Source organism: Pithys albifrons, chromosome Z (assembly GCF_047495875.1).
Source record: "Pithys albifrons albifrons isolate INPA30051 chromosome Z, PitAlb_v1, whole genome shotgun sequence".
In the NCBI taxonomy this organism is placed as follows: Eukaryota; Metazoa; Chordata; class Aves; order Passeriformes; family Thamnophilidae; genus Pithys; species Pithys albifrons.
Genome location: NC_092497.1, coordinates 71,090,436 through 71,105,478, shown reverse-complemented (window position 1 = coordinate 71,105,478; position 15,043 = coordinate 71,090,436). Strand labels below are relative to the sequence as shown.

Here is a 15,043-nt window from a genome sequence, read left to right as displayed (position 1 = left end):
TTATTACAGAAATGTGAAACATTTAACAGTTTAAAGATGGTTGGGCTAAGATATGAAGTATGTATGAGTAGTAGGAAAGTCAGTGAAGTCCACAAAAAGGATTTGAGTTGCAGAAAAAGGTGGTACAACTGCTCCATTATATTACAGGCTGCTGATTCAATATATTCTCAGAAATATTCCTGTCATTAGCATAGGATAGGTGAAGAACAAGAAGAATAAGCTCGAAGACAAACATATCAGAAAAGTAATATGAAATTATCAGTTTTCATGGTCGCAATTTCTTGATCATTAATGCTTTAAGAAAGCGATTGGTTAAGGCAGCTGCTTCTCAGCATCACTTGATTTTTTTCTTTTTTTTTTTTCTTTTCTTTCTTCTTTTAACATTTAGACTACTAATTTCTCAGTTTGATGGGACATTTTAAAAATACTTCTATTAAGAATAGTCTTTCTATTTACTGCATCTATCTTCATTAATCTCCACTGTTATGCAGTTACATATCTCTAAAGCACTCAGGTTTCTGCAGCTCAGAGGACAATTCACATCATACATCATTTGACACAGTTAGTTAAGACATTGCATTTCTCAAGAGAAAAATAAATGGAAGAAGATTCCTAAACTGAGATTTTCACTTGTAGCTCTTTCTGAATGTTCAATAGCAACTAGGACACAGTAAATCCAGCATCTGGGAGTAACACTGATTTGCACAGACTGTATTCACAAATGCATATTTTTGTATATAAATGAAAAAAAAATTAACAAAGACAATAAAATTACAGTTGAAAACAAAACCAGTATTATATATTGTTTATAAAGGACACCTGGTATTAAATGGACTTTGCATTTTAAAGTTTTGAAAATTTGAAAATAATTATAGTTTTCTTTTCTTTTAAAGATTACTCCATTTTTTTCTCAATAGCAGTTCTGCAGACTTCAGACTTTTTCAATTGAACCATCTTTATTGTATAACACTACTCATTAGAGAAATTACTCCTGATAAAGTTGTCAAGACTGCCTTTTAGACAACAGAAAACGTGGGTTTTGGTCTTGTGACATGTTTTGTATATTCTGATAAAATCTAAACTAAACATTGTGGATGGTAATTGACAAGTATTATAGTCAAAAAAATTATGCTCTTGAATTGATACTTCCATTGTGAATGTTATATTTATTCTCTTCTTTATAAAATCATGGGAAAATTTATTGTAATAAAGTCTGTGAACCTGACAAATTATTGTAGTAGAGACTGTGAGCTACCTGAAACAGCTTCATTTTATTGCACTGTTTGTCCTAAAGACGACACATGTAGAAAACCAATCACAGTTACTCAGAACTAGATCAACATTATCTTGTAATATGACATTAGAGGTTGAAATAAGTCTTTGGGATTTTTTCCTGCTTTCTGATTTTTGCTCCTTCCACTAAGACAAACATTGCTACTGTAAAAAAAGAATTTTTGTGCTAGGCTGATATATGCTATCAGTCACTATTTTAGTCCTCATCACAAGACAAATCATCCATCAGGTCTAGGACAGTCACTAGTTTAAGGCACTCAGGTCAGAAGGTAGAAAGCCATCTATCCATCCCACAACAATCAGAAGTTTAAAAATAAATTTAAAAAATAATCTGGTGGAGTAGTCTTAGCAGATTTCTTTTGTAAGTTAAATGTAAAATACAACATAAGCAAAGTAAGAAATAATGTTCTATTCCATTAATGAGGCTTTGGAACAATCTTGCCCATAAAGCAGCAGAGAAATCGACTTGAACAGAATTTTGCTGTTCAACCTGTGAGGTTTATAAAATGAACTACAGGATGATGTTTCCTGCCATAGATAGTGAGTTCAATTCATATATTTATTTATGTCTTTCTTCTTTGTTACCTTCATGCACTAAATTGGAAGATAGTTTGCTTGAAAGAAAGTGAAAGGTCCTTTTGGGCATGTAAATCCCTCACAGACAATTATGCTCTAATATCCTTAACTTGAGTCCTTTACACAGTTTACAGAGATGAACTACAGAATCAGGATTTAGAAAACAAAATTTAACACAGAAATTGTTGAAAAGAACAGATGTGGAAACTGGCAAGACTTGATTAATACAGATCTCACTTCATTGATATTCCACAGAACTAAATGGTTTCTTAAGAAGGAAAGAGAAGAAAAAGTAGACAAAGACAGTTCAGGCATATCTGGGGGGGAGGGTGGGGAAGGGGCGGAGCACGCAGGAAGAGAAAGAAGAAATGATTGATAGTCTATTGCCAGTAAAATTCAGGGGTTTTTTTTAATTATTTATTCATTCAACATGCTTTTAACTGATATCAATGTCAATAACACAAAGAAGGAAAGGGGTCATTTCTATGTGTACTTAAAATATTTTAGTACTATTATTCATATAATGATTATGAACAATATGTTCATCACAAATTTGTACAGAATTTCACAACAGATTAAGAAGTTCTCATTTCCTGCAGAACTCAGGCAAAAGTCATGGACAAATTCATCTTCCTCAAACATATCTTAGTTGAAACAATGTCAATGTGATGCTGCTCTGTAACAATTACCAAACAATGGGCAATGTACTTTACTGTAAACTTCAGCGAGGACAGTATAACAAGCACTTCTTGTTACCATAAGCAATGCCTTTCAGTTAAAATAATATCAAAGATCCACAAGCTATTTAAATACATTTACAGAAATTACAACAAAAAGAAAGCAAAATATTTCCCCTAATTATAATTGTTAATTGTAATATTCCAATTTTTACTTGATTAAAGAGGGGAAAAATATTGTTGATGGTTGATCTGATATGTGAGGCCATTTTCCATTGCAGATAAATTGGTACAGAACCACTGGTGATTCCTTTTGCTTATCTTGCAACTCTTCTGAAGCACTTACATACTGAAGGCTTCAGTTTCTAGGTGCTGATGAACACTCAGCCTATGAGACCAACTAAATTCATAATAAAATCTTGTGATTTTAAGTAATTTGTAAGTAGACAGTTAATTATTGGTTATTCCTGCCTGTACTTTCATACTTATTCATATTCTACCTTCTGTGGATAGCAAAGTTATGTTCACGTGACTATCTTGGACACTGTTAGTTACATTAGAAACAATTCCATTTGAATAGCATATATAACTTCAGGGGATGACAGCTACCCAAAAGGACTGTGATAGAAATCTGCCATCAAGAATGCCTTCCCCAGGAAGGCAGAACCCTGTGGGGTGCAGGCTGTCACCAGCACAACCTAGTAGCAGCTATGGAGGATGGTGCTAGTGGGCAGCAAGCTGAGCAGCGGCCAGCTACGTACCTGGGCATCAATGGGGAAGAGCATTAGCACGTGGCTGCAAGACAGCCCCAAGAGCCTGGGAAAAGATTGGGCCCTCACTACTGTGAACAACAGACCACATTGTGAATATCTCCCTGGATGCAGGACAGACACCAGCCAACTGGTTGGAAGTGAGAGGAATTCACCAAGGCAGTTGGGCTGGAGCCTTTACCCTGTGAGAAGAGGCTGTGGGACCAGGCCAGTTCAATCAATTTATGCCTTGTTTACTAATTCATTTTAAAAAGAACATTGCCTGTTCCTTACACATTCCTAATCTTCTCTCTCTTTTAATTGTTTCCTGAGTTTACCTAATTACCCAATACCCATATATCACCAAAAAACCTGGGGAAAACACAGAAAATAAAGACCCAGAGGATGCTGCCAAAGAGGTCTGAACATTAAGTCAATTATTAATAAGTTATCATTCATATTTGCACTGCTGAATGAATGCAAATTGTGCAACCACAAATGATCATAAAGTAAATGTTTCAATCATTAAACGATCTATAAGGATTTAACCACAGAATTTTCTCTCTCTGCTATAAATTGTGCAAAGTCAGTGGAACTTGCTGAAGTGATTTTTTTCCATTTTTTATGCCAAGACTGATACAAAAGATACAGTAAAAAATAATTTGGCTAAGATTATTTAGTGCAGTTTCTCATGGATATGTAAGCAAACAGATGCTAACAGAAACTAAATAACTGAGCTATATTTTCATATAATATTGGGAATTTTCAGCATTATGTTGAAACATGAACATGGTAAAACACAAGAGTAAACACAATTGTTAACACTATTAAAAAAGGTTTTTTGGGGAAAAAAGAGAGAATGTTTGTGTAAGTCAATGAAAGTATACTATGTACTGGGCACTTGTAATCTTTGTTAATCTAAATTAAAATGCAGCTGTGTTTTTAAAGTTCATATATGCCTATTGTACTAAGATTAGCAGACAATCTTTCAGAAACAAAGGGACAGAACAAATATCTTCCCAAACCACAACATTTTGCCTTTATAGTTTTTCTTTTTCTCTCCCTTCACTACTCATATTCAAGCAATTTCGTTAAAGCAGACCACCAATCACCTTGCTGGATTTTTTAAATATGGTGAGGAAGTGATTTTGAAGTACTAACTAGAAAATCACTCACTATTACTGACAATGGTACGTCAAAGGTCCATTTGGGGTATCTGGTTTCCAACAAATTCACAGACTTACTACAAAGAGGTAGAATAGACTGGTGTTGGTTTGTTTGCGGGGACAGAATGGATAAACAAAAGAATCACAGAACTGCTCCTGGAACAAATCACTTCCTTATCTTCTTCTCTGTGTGTTAAAACCGAAAGTAGAAAAAAATCACACACACATTCCAAATTCTGAGGATTCCACTTAAATATACACCAAACACTGTAATTTCTAAATAGGCACAAAGTAGCCACAATACTTTGCAGGTCCATAGGCATATTTCTTAATGTATTTATAAAAATCATGTATTTCATTGGTTCAGATTCATATATGGAATGGAATCTACAACTTATAATCTCACAATTGAAGTTTAAATCATAGAGAACTGAAGGCAAAAAGAGTTTATCTCTGATAAAGATAACCCAACTGGTCAGCAAAGCATGCAGGAATAAACGTAACACCCTAATTTTCTTGCAACACAAATATGCAAGAGATTTTATTTCCACAGGATGGGAAGGCAGTAAGAATTCTTATCATGCAGAAAACTGCATCTAGAATTTTCAGCAGCAAGTGAAGGAACTGACAATGAGTACACACTAAAACTATCTTTTGCTACCCATGAATTCTCAGTAAAATTCTTGGTCCAGGTCCTAGTCCAGAATCTGTATGATGAGAGAGGTATAAAACATCTGAAAACTGAGGTCAGTACACAGAGAGGGGTCAACAGGTCTCTTTCTGTAATCATCACAGCACAGGGAAAACCAACCTCTGCAAAAAATAAACTTTCTTAGGGGTAATTACTACACTGAAAAAAACTAATTCTTTGAGAGATAATACCCCACCATTCCTTTTCTTCTAGTCCTCACTGTCTTCTGGTCCTAATGCACATTCATTTCTATCTTCATCATAAATAGGAATTGTACTTAATATCTATCATAGTGTATTTATATTGAGAAATGAAGATTGTTCCAGAGCCTTCACTTTTTCAGTGGAAGAAGAGGGAAGAAACATTGTTACTGAGGGAGATCGGGTGAGAATGACAGAGTGAAAACCTACATGAAACAGAAACAAGCGTCCCATTCAAACAGTAAACTCTCTGTAGAATGATAAATAAATTAGACTTTTTGGAAAAGACATTGTAGACATAAAAGATTGCACAAAGTAATGCAAAAAAATAAATTTATTTATTTTGAAAGCCCACTCTAGCAACAGTCTCCATGTAGCAGCAAAAAGCACTACAGTGGATTGTCATTTCAAGGCTAGATATATATCCTATATCCTGTATCTTTTTCTAATATACCCACTGTTTAGATTTTACCAATAATCTTTTGCTACTTGCTTTCCCAAAAATCTACAAAAAAATCTAGTATGATCAGGCTGACAAACATCTTGTTAGAAGGCGCTATAGAGTACAGCAAACGTATTTGGCTACAGGCCTTCACTGCTAATCTGAAAGCTACAAGGAAGAGAAGCCACGGAAAACACAGAAGAACAAAACTGAAACTGACCTGAATGTAATCTTCAACTAAAAAGTTAATAAGACAACTATGGAATGCTAATTAAAAATGCCAACAGATTAAACATATTCATCATAATAGAATAATTTCAGTACGTGGCAATTGATTATTGAAACTGCATTATGCTTAATGGTATTGTAATGCAGGATGAGCAATTTAGGATTTATTCTGATTCTGTGTTCATCCATTCATAGCTATTCAAGTACTTACAATCATAAATCTAGACATTAGGAGCAGAGTAAATGTGATAATACTGTTGGAAGCAGCCACTTGATTCTGATGCTGTTAGGGCTTTATCGATGTCCGCAAGTCCACTTGTGGATTTCCTGATATGAGCATGGAAATGTACAGGTTTTGCCTATTAGTATGCTTGGATAAGCTACTTCAAAAACTATGTGCTCTTTAATACCATGACTCTAAGCTTTACGGCATCCATGAGATGAGGATCACAGAACCACAGAGTCATATTAACATCCTTAAAAATAAATTTAAAAAATAATAAAAATAATAACTAAAAAACCCTTCCCACAAACAGAAGGTAAATTTTTAAAATAGGGAAAGGAGACTTATTTTCTGGCACAGACAGTGAAGATGTTAGAATCCAAGCTTTCCAATCATTAGTGTAAACTATAAACTCATCAGTGCATTTTGCTGATGTTGGAATTGGCATTGTCCTACTGCACAGTTCAGCAGCAGGAGTCTCAAAACCCTTTATCAGTGTCCTAGACCAGAAGCAACTCAATAAACTGTGCCAGGCCATGGCACACATGACAGCTAGGAAATATACAGGCACACAAACTTACTTTTAGCTCAGAAATCTAAATTTAGACTCTGAACTCTTTCAGCGATTTTTCAGTAAGATAGTTTTCTTAGGAATAAAGCCTTGGTATAATTTAGCATGACCCAAAAAGGGAAAAGCTTAAGCATTTCTAACTTCTCTAATCCCTCCAATGTGTTAACTCCCTCAGAAATTCAAAGCTGGGTTGTCCAACATTCATTCTCAGGAGGTAGCCTAGGTTAATGGAGAATGTAAAAAAACAATTCTCCTTTCATTTACTGTGATGCTGAGAGCCATTAACCAGGGGTGGAAGACTGCTGGCAAAGTCTCTAGTAACTGCAAGAGATAGTGTTGATCACAAACTCTGTCTATATCCAGTGGAGCTAAGAATGCTCTGTGAAACTGGGAAGAAAGGGAAGCATTCTTGAAAAGCCTGTAGTCCTGAAGCATCTTTATAAGTACTGGAAAAGCAAAACTGAAAGAATAATCTGTGACTTGTTTCTTAGTCTGTTTTAGACAACTTAGTAGTGAGCAGTTGCTAAAAAGTCTACGTTACTTCAGATTTCTGAGACTTGTCTTGCAAACATGGCATCTATATAGGCATTACAAAGGGGTACACAGATCTTCAATTAGACACATAGCATATATATACACACATATAAAGAAAGAAAACTAGCAGAATTTTAAAGCTATACTAGCCTAGCACAGAATTATGAAGGTAAGATGAATGGTAAACTTACAAACAATTTAAGAAATGGAACCATTCCAAAAATGGAACCATTTTTTTTAATAGCATCAGCTAATACTTACAACATAAACAATCAGCAAATATGTTCCTAGCAGTAGAAAAAGGCATTCTTAGTCAAGGATATAATCTAAATCCAACAAAAGAAGTACTTGCCTCCAAAGCATTTAATTGAGCTACTCATTTCATCATCACTAGTTGTTAAAAGGTTATAGCTCTTTCCACTCATGTTTTGCCTTCTGTAGAACATTTCAAGGTGAAATTCATAACCTTAGGTAAAGGAGAAAGTTCGGAATACCTCAGGTCAGTATACCGTCTTTCTCACTAGGGACCTTTTATCTTATTCTTTCATCTACTTCATGCTCACCTTTCATCTGTTGTACCTTCACTAAATTCCATAGAAACTATTACAGAAATTTTGCTGATTATATAAAAAGAGGAATTGATCATTTTCATCAATTGACACCATGTAACACAGTAATGTTAAGTGTTTGCTTTGAAAAGCTAGAACTACACATATTTTGAGGGTAACAACTTTTCTTGACTAATTTTATTCTTAAACTATTTAAACTACAGTTCCAATTTACAGTTTCAAAATACTTTTACTAAACTGCACAGAAGCAAGACTTTCAGGCATAGAGAGCATCCCCATGTTATACTAGTGCAAAAGAAGACAATAGCTTTTGAATTACATTCACATAGGTTGGAAACAGTGTAATGGAAAAAAAGAGTTTCCAGTACTTCAGTGACACAAACAATAAAGCCATTTAATTTGAGAGACTCTAGAAAAGACTTCAGTTGTAGAAGAGAGGTATCTGGAACAGATATGCATAAATTTACCTCTGTTTAAATACTGCGGTAGACTAAACAGTGTTCTATATCATTACACAAACAATGCCTTAATTGTGTTACAGTTTTTCATTTTCCTAGTGTGGGCAAGGCTTATAATGCAATCTTTCTAAAAATGGTCTCCTTCTCTACTGTCTGAACTCCAGATCTAGATACAGTAATGGGATAGTTTTGGCAGCTGTGGGATCTGGACTCAAAGCTTTGGAATGTAATTTTTTTCCCTTGTGTATGGATGCCTTGATTAGTTTTCTAACAGAAAAGTACAGGAACAGTTAGGGATCCAAAAACTCAACGGTCATGTTACTATTTTTAAAGGGATGTAAATGGTATTATTAAGAGGTAATCAGAAAAAATGGACAAGAAAGTGTTCAAACCTTTTGGTATTTGAGTACTTGTAGACATTTAGAATTAAGGCAAATGGCAAGTGTCGATGATCCATTCTAATTTTAGTTTTAGATTATCCACATATCTCTAAATGCATTTAATACTTCCTTGTTTAAAAGTAGGTGAACCTTCAAGATAAAAACTTTCATCTTAGAGCAAATTAGTCTGAAGGAAAACAGTAGCAATTATTAAAAGAATAAACTGAGAAACATTTCAAAACACTTGTGATTTCAGTCTCTCTGAGGCCATTATTTTCCAGAGAACTCTTAAACAATTCCTGATCTTTGGGAGTAAGTAGAAATACAGACAGTTCTGCTTTACACTTCAAGATATTTAAGTCAATATTATGGCTCTGCCAGGAGAGAATAACGATTTGCAAGTAATTGAATTGGCAGGAGCATACATAGGACGGTCTTAATCTGCACTGGGGAGATCTGTTACCTACAAAGAACAGATACAAAGTAAGACTAGTCAGAGGAGAGTACCTCACACCATCAAGGCATTTTTCATTATCATGTTGGCATCTCCATGGGACAGACCCTGTAATTCCAATGGTCTGGTGATTTCCCATCTGAAAATTAACCCTCCCATCTAAAAAGCAAAAGCATTACATTCTAAATATCAGAATCAACTGCTATAGAGTGAAAAACAAATTTTAGATATACATCTAGATTTTCTCACTGTTTACAGTGCTTGCTTTCCTTCTTACTTCTTTATGATGTAGAGAAATTGTAGTCAATAACTTCAGAATCAGGTCTCAGAACAGAAAAGTTTGGATTTAATCTAAGGTTTTAAACAATTGCTCATTAAAACAGTTACTTTCTATAGAGGTACCTCGGGATTCCTGAATTCCAAAAATTATCATTCCTGACTTTCAGGAGTGCATGGAACACATAGGAACTTCTCCCAAAATATAGGATTACAATCCTTGACATATTTTTTAAACTAGGAAATTCCTTAGCCTTATGTTTTTTGTCTAAATCCATTATATTTTAAATTATTTTAAGATTATTAAATTATTTCCAGTATTTTTTCTAGAAGAAGGAAAACCACTGTAACTTTGGAACTGAGAAACTTACCTCAGTGTCTTCCTTTGAATGATTTTGTAACTGTAATCTCAGTTATTGACTGCACACCCGACAGAAAATGATAAAAATATAAATCTTCCTCTGGCTTCCATCAAATTACCTCCTGAAGGAAATGATGGTAGGGCTACAGAAATACACTTGGGTTTTAGTGTTTATATTGAAATGGAAAATAAGACCAAAGAGCTACATTACTAAGAGGCTAAATAATGTTTTCTACAAGCACTAGAATTGAAAGATGAGAAAAGCATCTCTGTGATAATTTCAATAACCAAGATAAAGCCTATAGCTTCTCTGTTGTAGAAATATGGTATCCACTATGGTACAGTAAAAAAAGGTTATATACTGCTTTGTATTTTTCACTGGATATTAACCATCACAGTCTAAGATATTTTGGCTATTTTGTACTTTTAAACACACAGTCTTGCAAACAATTGCTTAAAACTGCCTTACAAGCAGGTATTGAATTTTCACATTAAGTATATTTGCTGTACTAACTGGTCACAAGAAAACAAAAATTTTTTCAATCTCTCCAACTTTTGCTGAGAATTGCAAGGTGTTACTACAACATCATTGCCAACAGCTTTTAATGCATAGGTCCAGAAAGCTATGTAAATCTGCTTACTGATTGTGGTCATTCTCTCATTTATACTATAAAAGACTTATGTGGCACCCTTGGAAATGCATCTCTTATCCCAAGTAGTTATGGAGTTATGGGGATATCACTTTTCAATATCAGAACTGAATCAACCTTTTTGAATGCTCTCAGCTACCAACAAAAATAGTCATATATGAGGGATTTTTTTTTAAGTTGAAGGCACCTTTCTCAGACAGTAACTTAAAAATATGGATCAGCAGTCTGAATTTTCCCAGAAAGCATCAAATCAGCTCATGGCAGCATTAAGGTGAAACAGAAAGCTTGAAGACTTTATAAATGATACTGAAGACAGCTGACAGACTTTCACTGAGGCTCTGGGTGTACACAAGTTTTGAATAGTTGTAAACAGAAAAGACTACCCTACGTAAATCACAGGACTTTGAAAAAGAACCAAACTGGGAGATTTACTGAGGAACTATGATAAAAGAGGCTGTTTTCTCTGTGTCTCATTTGCTAGAAAAATAGTTTTTCAGTAGGTTTTCCTCATTAGATACACCATTATCTCAGCGGAAATTACAGGAAAGAATGTATTGGTCATATGACTTGAGAAAGATTGGCCCTGAAATACAGTCTGTGCTTTCTTTTCTTGGAAACAGTACTTTGTATCTGCTTCTATAACAATGTTTGCATGACTAGTCAAGTCACTTCTAGCATTTTGTCTGATACCTTAGTAATCATATACTTAATTTTGTAGCTGCCTTACCTGTTATCTTCAGCTTGCCAGACAAAGATGCTGAGCAGTTAGGACTGCATTTGAGGTCACTAGTTCCCCTCTTAACTTAATGCTGTGTCATGTGAGGTGAATTGAAAAAAATGCATCCTTGTGTCTCAAAGCACTCAAGAAAAGCAGACGCTTTTGACCTTAATGGCTATGAGCCTTTGAGTCTACACCAATAAAATTGGAACAATATCCTGTATAGGCAACAGAAATTTTGAAAAACAAATGCACTAATATGTAGGAAACACAAATTTCGAAGAAGTGGCAGAAATAGGCCCCTGTTGAAATTAGTGCTTGTCTTTGAAATAGTCTGCATAGCACAGAGTGAACAAGTCACATATATTTAAAATATTTCAAGCAAAATACAGGAAAGTTATTTCAAGTCTTCTGGTTGCTTTGACCTGAGCAACAACATTTATCAAAAGACATCCACCCCATTCTTCTGAAGTCCTAGCTCTACGTGGCCCCACCAATGATATTTGGCAACATTCACTTATACATTAAGTACCCTAATAAAGTTAAAACTTTATTAAAAAGCCACTAAGAAAGGCTGTGCAAACACAAATTTCTAGAACAACTTTCTTTTCCTGCCCAATCCTATTGGATAGGAAAGAAAAGGCAATACTCTATTGTACAGACTAAATAAAAACTGAATCCTATGGAGTACTTAATCCCTAAAATATATCACCAATTCTGATGCTAATGCACCACTACTGCTGTTAAACCACAAGTTGCTGGACATCAAGATGCATCAACCCTTGAAAATATCAAACCTAAAACTTTACAGAATCACAGAATGTGTAAGACTGGAAGTCACAGTGGGTCATTGTGTCCAACCTTCCTGCCCAAGCAGGGTCATCCTAGTAAATGGCACAGGATTGTGACCAGACAGTTCTTGAATAGGTCCAGTGAGGAAGAATCCACAACCTCTCTGGCCAATCTGTTCCCAGTGCTCAGTCACCCATACAGTAAGAAAGTTCTTCCTCATGTCCAGGTGGAACTTCCTGTGCTTCAGTTTTGTCCATTGCCTCTTGTCCTGTTTCTCAGCACCATGGAGAAGAGCCTGGCTCCATCTTCTTTATACCATCCCTTCAGATACTCGTATACACTGATGAGGTCCCCTCTCAGTTTTGTCTTCTTGAGACAGAACAAGCCCAGCTCATTCATAAGAGATGCTCTAGTCCCTTACTAATCTTTGTAGCATAAAATTTTGCTGTAAGTTTAAAACCAGCTGGCTTGTTTTATTTCATATTAAAGCATGATTAAGCAAGCCTCCCAAGTTATTTACTTCCATATTCTTTTCTTCAAAAATGTCAGATGCTAGACAACGTTAAATCCTTCAGAACTGAAATAAATACTTTGACAGTCATATAGACAAGAATAAAAGTATATCTTTCTTAAATCTGTTTTCCCTGTTTGCTACATTATTGGGTATATTTGATAAAATTATTCCTTTCAACTGCGTGCATTAAATAAAATAATTCCTTTCAAAGCATCATTTATTTTTACATAACCTGTAAATTTAACTTTACTCATTAATATTTAATAAAAAAATAATCTCCGTCTCCATGTGCAAAGCAAATAACAGTTGCAAATTAGACTGTCAAAATTCTGGACAAGTATTTCCATTGATTTGCTTTCCATTAGAAAACAAAAGACCAACCTGTGCTTCTTTTGAAAAATTTGTCCTTAAAATAATGAAACTTCATACGCATGTGACATCCATTCTATGAACAAGTCTTTATTTACATGGAATTTACAATGTTTTTAGCATGACATTTTTATGTAGCTAAAAATCTGATTTTGTTACTTTCCATAGATGAATAGGCAGAATGAAACACCTACCACAAAAATCTGTATCTCAACAATCATCTTTTACCAAATATTATCGAATAATAGGAGATTCCTACCAGATCTTCTGTTTTGTAGTTATTCAGCAAATCAGATAGGAAATCATCATGAAGACTTTCTCTCCGAATCAATGTAAATTCACGTAGGAAAACTGCTCCTTGATTTTGGTCTCCAAAAACCTAGAAGGAAAACACAGTATTAGGATATGTACAATTTTAATTCTGTCATAGACACAATCATAATATCCAGATAAATATGACTGGAAGGTTAAAATGCCCATGAATGGTCCTTTATCTTCCTTTACTACACTCATTCTAGCCAGACAGCACTGTCATCAATGAGAACACTGACATGCACTTAAAGAATGTCAGTACATTAGTGAATAACTGCCATTTACACAAGATTTTGTTCTGAAAGAAGCTTCTATGATGTTTTTTACAGCTATGACCTGTAAGGCAGTTAATGGTTAAAAACTCTTTTGTGAAATGAATTAATATTTAAATTGTATTTTTACTTTATGAAACAGAGTTTTGACTGCTCATTATTTTAATGATAATAAGAAGTTAGAGCTTAAAACTTCTAACAGACAGAAAAAAATTATTTATAAGTAGTTTGGCTAGTACACTTCCATGTACACATCACAGACTGTGTTGTAACAGCACATGCATTCAAAGAAATTTTAACTCACTTTATGCCCATTGTTTTTAGGAACATGTATAAGCTACTCAAGAAAGAGGTTATGTTTTTAGTAATAGACTAACCAATGACTATCAAAGTGTCCCAGGTACAGTTATGACATTTTTATAGGTTGTGAAAATAAGAAGAAAGTCCATTCTCTTCTGATTTTATTGTAACCATTTCTTGTATTCATCCTTTTTTTATAGCCAGATGCCATCTTTATGCTATATATACTTATCATGACTGAGAAGTTCAAAGAAGAACCTGGGAGTAGCATGATGCATATTATCCAGGGGGAGGATGAAGTACAGATTTGCCTTTCCACTCCCTACAAGTGAGTTGGGAGGAGGCAATCCATTAAGAAAGAAAAGACAGAGCAAGGTAGTTTTAAAAATCATTAGGATACTGAGAATGAAAGAAGATGAGAGGAAAAAAAGCAGAAAAGCAGTAATGAAAGAATTATTTTTCTTTTCATTTAGCAAATCTGAACAATAAAGTCTTGAAAAAAAGAAGATAATTGAAAAGAATGCAGTTATCCAAAAAAGTTTATTTTCCTCTTGATTTTTGTAATACACTTTTTCACTTTACGTAGTACTTCCCCCTGGGTTCATTTGAATTTATATGCTGTTTGATGAAACTTAGTCCTAGTAGAATGGCCATCCTTACTTAGAGAGCTGGAATAAATCTATTAAAGAGGAGTGTCACTAAATTATAATAATATCCTGAAAGACTGTTACCCATTCTTCAAGCTTCCTTAAAGTCTTGGCTACATATATATGACCATTTAATTTCCTCAGAAAACCTATTTTCATTATAATACAACCACCATATCTCTCATCTGTCTTCCTCCAGTTCATGATAAGACAAGCTTAGAAAACAATCTCCAAAAATAAGACAGTGTAACCCTTTTCAAGCAGTGAGCAAACCATATGAAGAAAGAGTAGCCTGGCAGAAATCTGACCCTTAGCAGCAGCAATCAACCACAGCAACCTGTGGCTTTCCAAGAACCTGCAAACAGCATTGCTTATGTAGTTTCACTAGTAGAAATGAAGATCAACAGCATAGCATTAGAGTTTCTTAGCATAAGGAAATTATCTGGGTATTCAGATGCACAAGTGACATTGCAAAGGAGCTTTTTATGAAACTGATATGAATCAAAATTCCAGAAAATACTTAAACAATGATGGTTTTCTCATTTTAGTTCAATTTCTATGTCTCTTAATGCAAAACATCAGTAGTTCCATTAGATCCAGTGGTGTGAGTCCTTGTTGCAG

At 34.6% G+C, this 15,043-nt stretch overlaps 1 protein-coding gene across 1 annotated transcript in view; it reads right to left on the bottom strand.

Annotated features, from left to right (window-relative positions):
• ADAMTSL1 (ADAMTS like 1) overlaps positions 1–15,043 on the bottom strand; it is a 419,662-nt gene that overhangs the window by 270,873 nt on the left and 133,746 nt on the right. The window contains exon 3 of the mRNA XM_071581576.1: positions 13,151–13,270. Within this exon, the coding sequence (XP_071437677.1) occupies positions 13,151–13,270 (120 nt within the window). The remainder of the gene's footprint in view (positions 1–13,150; positions 13,271–15,043) is intronic.